Raw genomic sequence first — 17,947 nt, forward strand, 5'->3', positions numbered from 1 at the left:
ATAATTCAGGAAAACTTGGCTTATTAGGCAAATCGGGCCTTGCATAGTAGGCCAAAAAAGTGCGTTCTGGCTACTAGGTACGACATATATATATATATATATATATATATATATATATATATATATATATATATATATATATATATATATATATATATATATATATATATATATATATATATATATATATTTATATATATATGACAATGTCAGACCACGGACGAAGAAGGAATCCTTCTGAAGATGTATTTAATATACGAAAGTACTTAAGGAAATTCCTGTTTCATTTTCCTCCGTGGTCTGACATTGTCACATTCTTAATCACGTGTTTATTTTCGTGATATACACACACACACACACACATATATATATATTATATATATATATATATATATATATATATATATATATATATATATATACATATATATATATATATGCACAGACTACCCTATTCCAGTAGCTGAAGTTTATAACTTTTTAGACACTCATCCCACCAGGGGACTCGAACACTGGCCAACAAGGTGGCAGTTCCATGCTGTATCCACTACACAGCAGTGGATACAGAGTGTAGTGGATACAACATGCAACTGCCACCTTGTTGGCCAGTGTTCGAGTCCCCTGGTGGGATGAGTGTCTAAAAAGTTATAAACTTCAGCTACTGGAATAGGGTAGTCTGTGCATATATATATATATATATATATATATATATATATATATATATATATATATATATATATATATATATATACACGGCGGCAGGTATGTTCATGACATTTTTACACAGGTACCTGATGCCAGATGTCTGCAGCAGCTGATGGAGGCATTTGAGCGGAATTCTGTGTTGAGTTTCACGTATCAGATGGAGAATAAGGGGAAGCAGCCCTTTCTGGATGTAACAGACACGGAAAACAGCGGTGGCTTCCACACTGCAGTCTACACCAAGGAAACAAACATAGGAATGTGCCTCAAATGTCAATAATGACTGCCCAGACAGGTACAAGAGGAGTGTTGTCAACGCTTACATCAACCGTGCTCTCAGGCACAGCTCAGGACAGAGGGAAGTTGATGAAGAACTCTATAGGGTAAGGCAGGTCCTTCTCAACAACGGCTTCTCTAACGGTTTTGTTGATAACATCATAAAAAGAAAAGTGAAACGCCATGCAACCTTTGAAGAGTCAACCAACTATTTTACAGGAACTTCTTTTCGACGACTCATAAAAAGAAGGAAAGGGTCCTGAAAGATATTGTTGATAGGAACGTCATCCCTACAGACAAAAATCAGAAAATACAATTGATAATTGATTATCAAACAAAAAAAATGGCCAATCTTCTCATGAAATACTCCCCAGACACAGAGCAGAACGCTTTGAAGGACACCAACGCCGTCTATTCCTTTAAATGCCAACTTGGGAACTGTAAGCCCCAAAGAACTCAGTATATAGGCAAAACAACAACGTCTCTTTCCAGGCGGCTAACAATGCATGAGCAAAAGGGCGCTATCAAGGAACATATAATCTCTTCTCAAAACCAGACCATCACCAGAGAAATCCTAACAAACAACACTGAAAACATCGATAGGTACAGCGATAGCAGGCGGCTCAACATCAGCGAGGCACTACACATCAAAAGGTCAACACCAGCAATCAACAGCCAATTGATGCAGAACTATATTCTACCCACTTCAAGGCATCGTATGGGCTAATAGGCCCTCTGCAGTTACTTCCATTCTCATGTACCCACCTCACCCAAACCAATATAAAGCTATAAAGCGAGGGGATATGTCATATATATATATATATATATATATATATATATATATATATATATATATATATATATATATATATATATATATATATATATATATATATATATATATATATATATATTTATATATATATATATATATATACATATATATATATACATATACATATATATATACATATATATATACATATACATATATATATACATATATATATATACATATCCCAGAAGTGACTCGAACCCATACTCCCAGAAGCAACACAACTGGTAACTACAGGGCGCCTTAATCCGCTTGACCATCACGGCCGTCAAAAGGAAGTGATAGCCGAGGCTATTTGAGCCACTTCCCCGACGGCAACTCGGATGGTAATCTTGGGCATAGCATTTCACCAAATCACCTCATTCTTTGGGGCACACGTGAGGAACACAAATGCGAACAAGCCTGAATGGTCCCCAGGACTATATGCGAATGAAAACTCACACCCCAGAAGTGACTCGAACCCATACTCCCAGAAGCAACACAACTGGTAACTACAGGGCGCCTTAATCCGCTTGACCATCACGGCCGTTTTCGAGTCACTTCTGGGGTGTGAGTTTTCATTCGCATATAGTCCTGGGGACCATTCAGGCTTGTTCGCATTTGTGTTCCTCACGTGTGCCCCAAAGAATGAGGTGATTTGGTGAAATGCTATGCCCAAGATTACCATCCGAGTTGCCGTCGGGGAAGTGGCTCAAATAGCCTCGGCTATCACTTCCTTTTGACGGCCGTGATGGTCAAGCGGATTAAGGCGCCCTGTAGTTACCAGTTGTGTTGCTTCTGGGAGTATGGGTTCGAGTCACTTCTGGGGTGTGAGTTTTCTTTCGCATATAGTCCTGGGGACCATTCAGGCTTGTTCGCATATATACATATATATATACATATATATATACATATATATATATATATATATATATATATATATATATATACATATATATATACATATATATATATGTATATATATATATATATGTATATATTTATATGTATATATATATGTATGTCGTACCTAGTAGCCAGAACTCACTTCTCAGCCTACTATGCAAGGCCCGATTTGCCTAATAAGCCAAGTTTTCCTGAATTAATATTTTTTCTATAATTATTTTCTTATGAAATGATAAAGCTGCCCTTTTCATTATGTATGAGGTCAATTTTTTTTTATTGGAGTTAAAATTAACGTAGATATATGACCGAACCTAACCAACCCTACCTAACCTAACCTAACCTATCTTTATAGGTAAGGTTAGGTTAGGTAGCCAAAAAAAGCTAGGTTAGGTTAGGTTAGGTTAGGTAGGTTAGGTAGACGAAAAAACATTAATTCATGAAAACTTGGCTTATTAGGCAAATCGGGCCTTGCATAGTTGGCTGAAAAGTGAGTTCTGGCTACTAGGTACGACATGTATATATATATGTATATATATATGTATATATATATGTATATATATATATATATATATATATATATATATATATATATATATATATATATATATATACATATATATATATAAAAAACGAAAAAGTAAGATTAATAATTCTAACACGAATTTTCTCAATCTTTCGTACATTTCTTTTCACTGTTGGTGGTAATTCAAAAATCAATTCTCCAAAATGCATTTTTATTTCTAGTCTGACGCGACACTTGAGCGCGTTTCGTAAAAGTTATTACATTTTCAAAGACTTTATTTTACACATACACAACTGAATAGAACTTACACATCTCCGATTTGTTTATATCTACATTTGAGTGAGGTGGATGGGGTGAGGTGGTATTAATAGGGTATTAAATTCATCAACACAAGACAGAACACGAAACAATGGGTATTGAATGGAAGTGATTGTAGAAAGCCTATTGGTCCATATTTCTTGATGCTTCTATATTGGAAGCTTCTATAAAGCTAAGAAGCGTTCTGCTCTATAAAGCAGAACGCTTTAAAAGAGACCAACGTCGTCTATGCCTTCAAATGCCCTCTTGGGGACTGTAAGCTCCAAAAAAAACAGTATATAGGCAAGACAACAACATCTCTTTCTAGGCGTTTAACGATGCATAAGCAACAGGGCTCCATTAAGGAACATATAATCTCTTCCCACAACCAAACCATCGCCAGAGAAATCCTAGTAAACAACACAGAAATCATCGATAGATACATCGATAGCAGGCGGCTTGACGTTTGAGAGGCACTACACATTAAGAAGTCAACACCAGCAATCAACAGCCAATTAACGCACAACTATATTCTACCCACCTCAAGACTCCGCTCCAATATAGAAGCGAATTAGCCGAAAACGCGTTAAGCATTTTCTATTTTTCACATGTGGTTATTCTGCATATATATATATATATATATATATATATATATATATATATATATATATATATATATATACACACAAGAGTTCTTGTACAGTCACTAGCATGCATAGCATTTGGGGCAAGTCCTTAATCCTAATTTTCCCACACACATACATCCCTAGGAAGCAGTCTGTAGCTGCTAGGGCTAGGCTAGCCTTGGGCTAAGCTAGGATATGCTAGGCTGAGTTAGGCTGGGCTTGGCAGGCTAGGCTAAGCTGGGTTGGGTTGGGCTGGTGGCTTTATATCAAAGATATAAAGATCGACAGGACGGAAAGTTATTCATTATCGACTAACTAAGCAAAAAACATAAGTAACTTTAATTGAAGAACATATCAGAGCATAGTTAGTGAGTTACAGATTAATAATAGTTTGGTATTTATATGGTATAATGAGAGTTAGCCCCTGGAAGCCGTGTATTGAGAACATCCGTAATTCTAAAAAAAATAATGTCCCTTTTCGGCCATACGGAAAACCGGCCGAATCCAGTCATTATTTTTAAGCGGACAGGTTGCCATCCTAGTGGGCTTGCTTGTGGTCTTTTGGGGCTTGTAGTCGGGGTAGAGGGTGTGCAATGGTGTCTAGCTGCTTCGATGAACTTTTGATGAGTTTCCGCTTTCTCTCTCATACGCTCTGGTAGGATCTGCCCTACCAATTCGTTGGCTGCTGTACATGAGGATAAGAATGCTGGAAGTGCTACCTCAGTTGCCTTTCGTATGCCTATCCCCCTAATCTCACTGGTAGTGTTGCTTGGTCCCACTGACTGTCATCTAAATCTAGGTTGAGCGCCCTCCTGAATCTCAGGTTGAGCTCCTGAGGAGCTCATCCTATTGACTTAAAGGTGGGTTGCCAAAAGTGGGAGCACACCCTGAAAAGTATGTTTGCTTTACTTGGGCAAGGTAAACTTTGTGAAGGTTCTCACTTTGTGAGAAGGTAGAGAGTCCAAGTCCCTTATTCTCTCTCTTCCATCCTGTTTAGGTCGTTAATTAAACTTTTCGTCAGGGACTGCAGCAATGACATTGTGGCCCTGAAGAGCTCCAAGTAGTGTGCTGTCGGTGGGTTTAATGGCTGAGGCTAAACCTGAGGTAAAACTGATTTCACTGCTCTAATTATTACCTCACTGGATGCAACAATTTCGTACTTCAAGGGGTTAAGAAGAAGACCCAGGGTCTCGTTATTAACCCTTGTGACTTCACCAGCTGCAGGTCCCAGCTAGCTGGAAGTCTTGTGTCCCTGCCAGAGTGCCATTATCCAGAATCCTAGGTCAGCACACACGCACATCGCACTCGGATTGCTAAAGTCAGCAGTCACATCCCACCCAGGCAGTTAAGCCAAGGTCAGCAGTCACATCCCACCCAGGCAGTTAAGCCAAGGTCAGCACACACGCACATCGCACACAAACTTTAAGGTCAAGGTCAGCAGTACCTCTGGCACTTGACAAGGTCAGCAGTCACATCCCACCCAGGCAGTTAAGCCAAGGTCAGCAGTCACATCCCACCCAGACAGTTAAGCCAAGGTCAGCAGTCACATCCCCCCCAGACAGTTAAGCCAAGGTCAGCAGTCACATCCCACCCAGACAGTTAAGCCAAGGTCAGCAGTCACATCCCACCCAGACAGTTAAGTCAAGGTCAGCAGTCACATCCCACCCAGACAGTTAAGCCAAGGTTAGCAGTCACATCCCACCCAGGCAGTTAAGCCAAGGTTAGCAGTCACATCCCACCCAGACAGTTAAGCCAAGGTCAGCAGTCACATCCCACCCAGGCAGTTAAGCCAAGGTCAGCAGTCAGATCCCACCCAGGCAGTTAAGCCAAGGTCAGCAGTCACATCCCACCCAGACAGTTAAGCCAAGGTCAACAACAAGGCCATCCCACTGGGACTGTCTGGGGCGAAGTTTGACCCGGCCGCCTCAGAGCCTGACTGACAACTAAGACAATCAAGCCACCGAGGAACGGCCAGTTGTTTTAGATTTGGAAGTTATATTTATATTACACATGCTATAAATTTTGTATAATAGCTTTTTCCGTGTTAGCTTTGTTTTTAAATATATATATATATGCAATTGACGATCACAAAATACTGATCAGTTTATGCGGAAAATCCACAGAGAAATATGAAATGAGGTGAACGTTCACCTCACTTCATATTTCTCTGTGGATTTTCCGCATATATATATATATTTATTTATGATCGATGTTCCCTTCGGGAATCTTAATTTTAAGATGAATAGGAAAACCAGGGATATACTGAACATCTTGTATCAGAATCTTTACTTTAAAAAACATAACGTTTCGAATACTTCTCGTATTCATCATCAGATCTAAAAGAAAAAACAGGAATCACAATCAAATAGCTGGTAAACAAAGAACTCATACTGAATATAATTGCCGATCAAAGAAAGGAAAATGCTTAAAAAACAAAACACTTAAGCGCACTTAAAGTGATCAATACTAATAAAACTTATTAACTGTCACATATATTAATACTAATTTAAAATCCATTAAACTACAAGATGAAATTTATAACTACTGAAACAAACCATTCTATTAAACTTACGTGAAGTGATCAGAAGTGAAACTTGATACCTAACACATAGATACTAAACACTATAACAAATATTATATAATGACTACAAATCTACAAAAAATGTATGTAAAATACAAACAGAATAAACGACAATTATAAAGTACTAACCAAAATCTTATAAAAAGCTCAAATATTAAATAAAATTAAATACCAAAAAATGTATTATATATCCTAAACAAAAGATTATATTAATGTACAATGTTAAGACTTGAAATAAGTAAGAAAGGGCAAAGACATGGTAAACTAAACAAAATTAAACTACTAAAATAAACTAAAAATCAAATTACAGGGCCTACAGTAATTTCTCTAATATTTGTTATAGTGTTTAGTATCTATGTGTTAGGTATCAAATTTCACTTCTGATCACTTCACGTAAGTTTAATAGAATGGTTTTTTTTAGTAGTTATAAATTTCATCTTGTAGTTTAATGGATTTTAAATTAGTATTAATATATGTGACTGTTAATAAGTTTTATTTGTATTGATCACTTTAAGTGCGCTTAAGTGTTTTGTTTTTTTAAGCATTTTCCTTTCTTTGATAGGCAATTATATTCAGTATGAGTTCTTTGTTTACCAGCTATTTGATTGTAATTTCTGTTTTTTCTTTTAGATCTGATGATGAATACGAGAAGTATTCGAAACGTTATGTTTTTTAAAGTAAAGATTCTGATACAAGATGTTCAGTATATCCCTGGTTTTCCTATTCATCTTAAAATATATATATATATATATATATATATATATATATATATATATATATATATATATATATATATATATATATATATATATATATATATATATATATATATTAGTATATTTTGGTAGCAGTCTTTCCTGTAGACATATATTATTAAATATGACCGAAAAAGTAAGATTAATAATTCTAACACGAATTTTCTCAATCTTTCGTACATTACGCTTCACTGTTGGAGGTAAATCAAAAATCACTTCTCCAAAATTCATTTTTATTTCTAGTCTGACGCGACACGGGCGCGTTTCGTAAAACTTATTACATTTTCAAAGACTTTACAAATACACAACTGATTAGAACTTACGTCTCTCTGATATTATATCTACATTTGAGTGAGGTGGGAAGGATGATGTGGCATTAACACAAGACAGAACAGGGGATATTAATAGGGTATTAAAAGTATCAACACAAGACAGAACAGAAACAATGGGTATTGAATAGAAGTGTTTGTAGAAAGCCTATTGGTCCATATTTCTTGATGCTTCTATATTGGAGCGGAGTCTTGAGGTGGGTAGAATATAGTTGTGCAATAATTGGCTGTTGATTGCTGGTGTTGACTTCTTGATGTGTAGTGCCTCGCAAACGTCAAGCCGCCTGCTATCGCTGTATCTATCGATGATTTCTGTGTTGTTTACTAGGATTTCTCTGGCGATGGTTTGGTTATGGGAAGAGATTATATGTTGCTTAATGGAGCCCTGTTGCTTATGCATCGTTAAACGCCTAGAAAGAGATGTTGTTGTCTTGCCTATATACTGGGTTTTTTGGAGCTTACAGTCCCCAAGTGGGCATTTGAAGGCATAGACGACGTTAGTCTCTTTTAAAGCGTTCTGTTTTGTGTCTGGAGAGTTTCTCATGAGTAGGCTGGCCGTTTTTCTGGTTTTATAGTAAATCGTCAGTTGTATCCTCTGATTTTTGTCTGTAGGGATAACGTTTCTATTAACAATATCTTTCAGGACCCTTTCCTCCGTTTTATGAGCTGTGGAAAAGAAGTTCCTGTAAAATAGTCTAATAGGGGGTATAGGTGTTGTGTTAGTTGTCTCTTCAGAGGTTGCATGGCTTTTCACTTTCCTTCTTATGATGTCTTCGATGAAACCATTGGAGAAGCCGTTATTGACTAGAACCTGCCTTACCCTACAGAGTTCTTCGTCGACTTGCTTCCATTCTGAGCTGTGGCTGAGAGCACGGTCGACGTATGCGTTAACAACACTCCTCTTGTATCATAAGAAGGAAAGTGAAAAGCCATGCAACCTCTGAAGAGACAACTAACACAACACCTATACCCCCTATTAGACTATTTTACAGGAACTTCTTTTCCACAGCTCATAAAACGGAGGAAAGGGTCCTGAAAGATATTGTTAATAGAAACGTTATCCCTACAGACAAAAATCAGAGGATACAACTGACGATTTACTATAAAACCAGAAAAACGGCCAGCCTACTCATGAGAAACTCTCCAGACACAAAACAGAACGCTTTAAAAGAGACTAACGTCGTCTATGCCTTCAAATGCCCACTTGGGGACTGTAAGCTCCAAAAAAACCAGTATATAGGCAAGACAACAACATCTCTTTCTAGGCGTTTAACGATGCATAAGCAACAGGGCTCCATTAAGGAACATATAATCTCTTCCCATAACCAAACCATCGCCAGAGAAATCCTAGTAAACAACACAGAAATCATCGATAGATACAGCGATAGCAGGCGGCTTGACGTTTGCGAGGCACTACACATCAAGAAGTCAACACCAGCAATCAACAGCCAATTATTGCACAACTATATTCTACCCACCTCAAGACTCCGCTCCAATATAGAAGCATCAAGAAATATGGACCAATAGGCTTTCTACAAACACTTCTATTCAATACCCATTGTTTCTGTTCTGTCTTGTGTTGATACTTTTAATACCCTATTAATATCCCCTGTTCTGTCTTGTGTTAATGCCACATCATCATTCCCACCTCACTCAAATGTAGATATAATATCAGAGAGACGTAAGTTCTAATCAGTTGTGTATTTGTAAAGTTTTTGAAAATGTAATAAGTTTTACGAAACGCGCCCGTGTCGCGTCAGACTACAAATAAAAATGAATTTTGGAGAAGTGATTTTTGATTTACCTCCAACAGTGAAGCGTAATGTACGAAAGATTGAGAAAATTCGTGTTAGAATTATTAATCTTACTTTTTCGGTCATATTTAATAATATATATATATATATATATATATATATATATATATATATATATATATATATATATATATATATATATATATATGTCGTACCTAGTAGCCAGAACGCACTTCTATGCCTGCTATGCAAGGCCCAATTTGCCTAATAAGCCAAGTTTTCATGAATTAGTTGTTTTTCGACTACCTAACCTACCTAACCTAACCTAACCTAACTTTTTCGGCTACCTAACCTAACCTAACCTATAAAGATAGGTTAGGTTAGGTTAGGTAGGGTTGGTTAGGTTCGGTCATATATCTACGTTAATTTTAACTCCAATAAAAAAAAATTGACCTCATACGTAATGAAATGGGTAGCTTTATCATTTGATAAAAAAAAAATTAGAGAAAATATATTAATTCAGGAAATCTTGGCTTATTAGGCAAATTGGGCCTTGAATAGTAGGCTGAGAAGTGCGTTCTGGCTACTAGGTACGACATATATATATATATATATATATATATATATATATATATATATATATATATATGTCGTACCTAATAGCCAGAACGCACTTCTCAGCCTACTATTCAAGGCCCGATTTGCCTAATAAGCCAAGTTTTCATGAATTAATGTTTTTTCGTCTACCTAACCTACCTAACCTAACCTAACCTAGCTTTTTTTGGCTACCTAACCTAACCTTACCTATAAATATAGGTTAGGTTAGGTTAGGTAGGGTTGGTTAGGTTCGGTCATATATCTACGTTAATTTTAACTTCAATAAAAAAAAATTGACCTCATACATAGAGAAAAGGGTTGCTTTATCATTTCATAAGAAAAAAATTATAGTAAATATATTAATTCAGGAAAACTTGGCTTATTAGGCAAATCGGGCCTTGAATAGTAGGCTGAAAAGTGAGTTCTGGCTATTAGGTACGACATATATATATATATATATATATATATATATTTATGTCGTACCTAGTAGCCAGAACGCATATATATTTACATATACATATATATATATATATATATATATATATATATATATATATATATATATATATATATATATATATATATATATATATATATATATATATGTCGTACCTAGTAGCCAGAACTCACTTCTCAGCCTACTATCCAAGGCCCGATTTGCATAATAAGCCAAGTTTTCCTGAATTAATATATTTACTATAATTTTTTTCTTATGAAATGATAAAGCAACCCTTTTCTCTATGTATGAGGTCAATTTTTTTTATTGGAGTTAAAATTAACGTAGATATATGACCGAACCTAACCAACCCTACCTAACCTAACCTAACCTATATTTATAGGTAAGGTTAGGTTAGGTAGCCAAAAGAAGCTAGGTTAGGTTAGGTTAGGTAGGTTAGGTAGACGAAAAAACATTAATTCATGAAAACTTGGCTTATTAGGCAAATCGGGCCTTGAATAGTAGGCTGAGAAGTGCGTTCTGGCTATTAGGTACGACATATATATATATATATATATATATATATATATATATATATATATATATATATATATATATATATATATATATATATATATATTATATATATATATATATATGTCGTACCTAGTAGCCAGAACGCACTTCTCAGCCTACTATGCAAGGCCCGATTTGCCTAATAAGCCAAGTTTTCCTGAATTAATATATTTTCTCAAATTTTTTTCTTATGAAATGATAAAGCTACCCATTTCATTATGCATGAGGTCAATTTTTTTTATTGGAGTTAAAATTAATGTAGATATATGACCGAACCTAACCAACCCTACCTAACCTAACCTAACCTATATTTATAGGTTAGGTTTGGTTAGGTAGCCGAAAAAGTTAGGTTAGGTTAGGTTAGGTAGGTTAGGTAGTCGTAAAAACATTAATTCATGAAAACTTGGCTTATTAGGCAAATCGGGCCTTGCATAGTAGGCTGAGAAGTGCGTTCTGGCTACTAGGTACGACATATATATATGTACATATATATATGTCGTACCTAGTAGCCAGAACTCACTTCTCAGCCTACTATGCAAGGCCCGATTTGCCTAATAAGCCAAGTTTTCATGAATTAATGTTTTTTCGTCTGCCTAACCTACCTAACCTAACCTAACCTAGCTTTTTTTGGCTACCTAACCTAACCTTACCTATATATATAGGTTAGGTTAGGTAGGGTTGGTTAGGTTCGGTCATATATCTACGTTAATTTTAACTCCAATAAAAAAAAATTGACCTCATACATAGTGAAAAGGGTAGCTTTATCATTTCATAAGAAAAAAATTATAGTAAATATATTAATTCAGGAAAACTAGGCTTATTAGGCAAATCGGGCCTTGAATAGTAGGCTGAGAAGTGAGTTCTGGCTACTAGGTACGACATATATATATATATATATATATATATATATATATATATATATATATATATATATATATATATATATATATATATATATATATATATATATATATATATATATATATATATATATATATATATATATTGGTTATACATTCTATTGGTTCTATATATACATTCTATTGGTTGACCCTGTACTGTGAGTTGGATGTTGGGCTTCGCTATTTTTATGGGCATGGCCTTTGACTTTGAGGGGTTGAGTTTGATCCCAATCTGTTTTGCCTCTTTACTGATGCAGTCTAAGCATTTGGGTGCAAGGCGCGCCGCATCCCTTCCTTTTATGATGATGACAAAGTCGTCCGCGTAATTTAGCAGCCTGCAGTGATGTGGGAGTTTCAACCTCATTATTCTTTCCATTAAACAGTTGAAGAGAAGAGGGCTAAGAATACCTCCTTGCGGTGTACCATTTTCATGTCTTTTGTACTCAGAGACTGTGCCATGAAGTTTTACTCTTGCTTCTCTGTTTATGAGACAGTTTTTGGTCCAGGAGAACAGGTTGCCTCTGACCTCTTTGTCAATGAGGCAGCAGAGAATAGCTGGGGCGCTAGCCAGTTCAAAGGCTTTTTCGAGGTCCAGGAATATCAGCATTCCTGGTCTGTCATTCAAGTGGGCTAACAGAGTTGTAATACATTCCACTGTGCCAACCCCTCTTCTATAGGCATACATATCATGGTGCAGTTTAGGCATTTTCCACTCCAGTCTGTTGAGTGCCATTCTGTCAGCCGTCTTGGCTGCACAGCTTTGGAGAGAGATGGGCCTGGGATTAGCTGGATCTTTGGGTTTTGGGATCGGCACTATGTCTGCTCTATTCCAAGCAGAAGGTCTAGTTTGAGAAGTCCAGGCTAAATTAATTAACCTTAGGTATGCAGCGTCTCCCTCTGGGCCGAGGTTTCTAATCATTTTATAGGTTATTTTGTCGGCTCCAGGGGATGTATCCTTGGAGTTTTTCTTTGCCCGATTGAGCTCATCCAGTGTGAAGGGGGCATTAGTGTCAGAGACTTCTTCACATGCTGTAAGGATTCTGTGCCACCTTTCTTCCTCTAGTCCGGTCTGTACTGCTAATACATCTGGTGGAAGTTGATTGCTGGCTGCTCTCTCTGCAAACCTGGTTGCCAGTACTTCGGCTTCCTGTTGAGGATCCTTGGGGTGTGGAGCTTTAGGTGTTTTATTCCCTTTGGCTCGGTGAATTTGCTGCCACATCTCCCCGAGAGAGGTGTGTTCATTTAGGTGTGAACACCATTCTAGCCACTTTGGTTCTTTTATTTGTCTGGTCTCTCGATGTACATGTTCCTTGACCTCACAAAGTAAGATCCTGTTGCGGTCACTTGGCTGCTTTTTGTATAGCTTTCTTGTTCTATTGAGTCTATGGTTGAGTTCTTTGACGCGTTCGCAATAGTACCAATGATCTTTATGGTGTCCGGTGGACTGTTTTTTCAGTGGGATTGAGTGGTTGGCTGCACTTTGAATCGCTTTGACAAATTCTTGTTCTGCCTGATTAATGTCTTCGGGAAGATCATAGTTTCTTTGCCACTCTGAAATGAGGTTTTGAAATCGGTCCCAGTTTGCTAAAGCAAAGTTCCAGGCTTCAGATGGAGTGCAAAGGTATGATGTATGGCGTTTTACTTAACAATTCTGTTCCTAATTGTCCAAGTCGATTTGTTCATGCGTTCAAAAATCTCAAAAAAGATAGTTCATTACATATTACCAAGGCTGATAAGTCAAATGCAGTAGTTATTATGAATAAAGATGACTATGTCCGAAAAATGGAGTTACTCTTGGAAGACAGGGATACTTATCTATTGGTTAACAGAGATCCTACTGAAAAAGTGATTGCACATTTTAACAAAACTCTTAAAACCGTGTGTAAAGGCGATAAAGAGTTGATATCTAGGCTAACAAGTCGATCCCCCTCTCTTCCTTACATGTATGGTCTTATAAAAACTCATAAGCCATATAATCCGGCAAGGCCGATTATTAGTTCAATTGGTTCGGCGGCTTATAAACTCTCTAAGTGGTTAGTCAAAGTTTTGTCCCCTATAGTTGGTACTATTTCCAACTCACACTTGACAAACAATGTGGACTTAGTTAATAAGCTATCCACACTGAATTTAAATTTTGATTTTAAACTTATAAGTTTCGATGTGACCTCTTTATTCACTAAAGTTCCTGTTGATGATCTGTTAGAATTTCTACGTGAGGAACTGCCTAAATATAATTTGAGCTTGCAGACCAATAAAGTATTGGAACTTATTAAATTGTGTATAAAAGACAATTATTTTAGTTTTAATGGAAAATTTTTCAAACAAACATTTGGTATGGCGATGGGCAATCCCCTGTCCCCAGTTTTAAGCAATTTGTATATGGAATTCTTTGAAACAAAAATCTTATCCAGGATTATCCCGGCTAATGTGGTTTGGTATAGGTATGTTGATGATATTTTGTGCTTATGGCCGTGTGACAAAGACCAGATAGTTTTTCTTAATGAACTCAATTCTTTGGTACCTTCAATAAAATTCACTTGTGAGACTGAGGAGAATGGTACTCTTCCGTTTTTGGACATTATGATTCATAGAGTCACTAGAAAGTTCAAATTTAATGTGTATAGGAAACCTACCAACGTGGGGTCGTATGTTCATTTTTATTCGAATCATCATAGTAAAGTTAAACAGGCAGTATTTTCAGGAATGTTTCTACGAGCTTTGAGGGTTTGCAGCCCTAGTTTTTTGATGAAGAGATTGCTAAAATATATGAAATTGGGAAGAGTTTACAATATCCTAAGAGGTTTTTGGATTTCTCGTTTGTACAAGCCAAGCGTACGTTTTATAATCACGTCCCTAAAGCGAAACCAAAAATTATTAACTCATTGGTGGTACCTTATGCGAGTGGACTTGAAAAATTGTCTCTGATTTTTAAGAAACTTAATATAAATTTGGTGTTCACTAATAGTACGATCAAATCCAATTTAATAAAAAACTCCCCTGATACAGCAGGTTGTGTGTATTCGATTCCCTGCAATGATTGTGATTCTGTGTACCTTGGACAAACAGGAAAGTCCTTACAATTGCGGTTGTCACAACATGCTTATAGTATTAGAACTGCCCAAACGTCTAATGCATTATATCTACATACGAGTTTATGCGATCACAATATTAACTGGAATGGGGCAAAAAGCATTACCAATTGTGGGGATTTCGTGGAACGGAATTTGATTGAGTCTGCTCTAATCAGTCAGTGTCCAAATCTTCTTAATGTTAGTACTGGAATGTACAAACTTGATCCATTTTTAAGTTATAATATTGCACAACAGTTTAAGAAACAACTCTGATAGAGAGGCTTACAATGTCTCATTATAATTGTATATTCATATATTGTGTGTTCATGAGGCTTTTCTTTAATCTTTCATCCTTATTCTCTGACCGCTTAATCCTCTTTGACCATTCTAAGCTAAGCTATACCTGTTTTTGGTTAATTACACCTGACCAACCCTTGGGATGGAGTGGTCAGGTGTCGGCCTATATATCTTCCCCCCTTCTCCCTTCTCCTTAGTCAGTCTGGTGTTGACAAAGGCTTTAACAAAGCCGAAACGTTCACCTCATTTCATATTTCTCTGTGGATTTCCGCATAAAATGATCAGTGTTTTGTGATCGTCAATTGCATATATATATATATATATATATATATATATATATATATATATATATATATATATATAAATATATATATATATATATATATATATATATATATATATATATATATATATATATATATATATATATATATATATATATATATATATATATATATATATATATATATATATGTGTATATCACGAAAATAAACACGTGATTAATTATGTGACAATGTCAGACCACGGAGGAAAAATGAAACAGGAATTTCCTTAAGTACATTCGTATATTAAATACATCTTCAGAAGGACCTTCTGAAGATGTATTTAATATACGAAAGTACTTAAGGAAATTCCTGTTTCATTTTTTCTCCGTGGTCTGACATTGTCATATATATATATATATATATATATATATATATATATATATATATATATATATATATATATATATATATATATATATATATATATATATATATATATATATATATATATATATATATATATATATATATATATTGGTGTATACTGGCAGCAGGTTTTCTTTCAAACATGTTTCATTGAATATGACCGCATATTCTGTATTTATTATAAGGAACAACGAGGAACATATTCATCTACAATCTTAACCCTACGACTCAAAGAAGCAGCGAAACAACTAAAAAATCTGAAAGACGTAACAATAAGAAAAGCCGACAAAACAGCAGCATATGTATTGATTCCTACCCATGAATACATGAACAAAATTGGCGACATCCTAAGTGACGACTCCAAATTTCAACGAATCACGAGGAACCCCGTAGAAGACCTTAAGCGGAAAGTAAACAAAACAATTACAGCAATCAACGCAAAGAAAGGTAGTGTGCATTTCAATAAACTTCAAGGCGACTATGGCTTAGGATATGCCTACGGCAATGTTAAGACGCATAAACCAGGTAACCCACTACGCCCTATAATCAGCCAAATACCAACCCCAACTTATCACCTGGCAAAGAAACTCAATGAACTCCTAACTCCATACACTCCAAGTAAGTTTAGTCTACAATCATCAGCAGATTTGCTAGAATTGATCAAATCTACCCAGCCCGATGGAATCATCGCTTCCCTGGACGTTGAATCCCTATTTACCAACGTCCCAGTCGACACAACCATAGGAATGATACTGGACAGAGTATACAGAGACGAGAGCACCCCCAAATTAGACATACCTGAGCCACACTTGAAAAGTCTTCTCGAAGCATGTACAAAGGAAGCCCCTTTCATCAGTCCACAAGGAGACATGTATTTACAAATAGACGGAGTAGCAATGGGCTCCCCCTTAGGAGTTTTATTTGCTAATTTTTATATGGGAACCATCGAAGATAGGGTCTTCAGTAGCAGACAAAAACCAACTGTATACTGCCGTTATGTAGATGACATATTCGTAATAGTAAAAGACTCAGATGAACTAATTGACCTATAAAGACACCTAGAGAGAGAGTCAGTACTCCGATTTACACATGAAAATAGTGAAAATAACAGTCTGCCATTCTTGGATGTACTAATAACAAAAACAGGAACCTCTTTAAGCACCAACGTATATACCAAGCCCACCAACATAGGATTATGCCTGAACGGTAGAAGTGAGTGCCCCCAAAGATACAAAGCCAGTGTTCTCAATGCTTATATTCGTCGAGCGCTTACCCACTGCTCTGAATGGAGCAACGTGAGTAGAGAGTTTGAAAGAGTAACTCAGGTATTGGTGAACAACGGATATAGCAACGCGGAAATAAACGCTGCTATAAGAAGACACTTGGACCGTTGGTATAATTCAGAATCTAAAACAGAAACCACAACACCCCCAATAAAATTATATTACAAATCAACCATGCACAGTGAACATATAAAAGAGGAAAGAATAATGAAAGAAATAATCCGTAAAGGAGTAAAAAGCACTAATCCTAACCAAAACATAAACCTGATAATATTCTACAAAACCAAGAAGACTTCCGAACTCCTTATCAAAAACAGCCCGAAGCCGACGGAGAACCCTCTACAGCAGTCAAGCGTTGTATACATGTACACTTGCCCCCACGAAGGATGTAACCTTCAATGTAAGTACATAGGTATGACGTCGACCAAGCTGACGAGGCGTTTGACATGCCATCTTCAATCTGGTGCCCCTAGGAATCACATGAGACAAGCCCATGACATTACTCTAACATGAGAAATGTTGAACAAGA

At 36.2% G+C, this 17,947-nt stretch overlaps 1 protein-coding gene across 1 annotated transcript in view; it reads right to left on the reverse strand.

Annotated features, from left to right (window-relative positions):
* Positions 1-1,186: 1,186 nt before the first annotated feature.
* Positions 1,187-17,947, reverse strand: part of LOC138356760 (piggyBac transposable element-derived protein 4-like) — a 42,788-nt gene continuing 26,027 nt past the window's right edge. The window contains exon 2 of the mRNA XM_069313083.1: positions 1,187-1,268. Coding sequence (XP_069169184.1) covers positions 1,187-1,268 — 82 coding nt within the window. The remainder of the gene's footprint in view (positions 1,269-17,947) is intronic.

Source organism: Procambarus clarkii, chromosome 74 (assembly GCF_040958095.1).
Source record: "Procambarus clarkii isolate CNS0578487 chromosome 74, FALCON_Pclarkii_2.0, whole genome shotgun sequence".
NCBI lineage: Eukaryota > Metazoa > Arthropoda > Malacostraca > Decapoda > Cambaridae > Procambarus > Procambarus clarkii.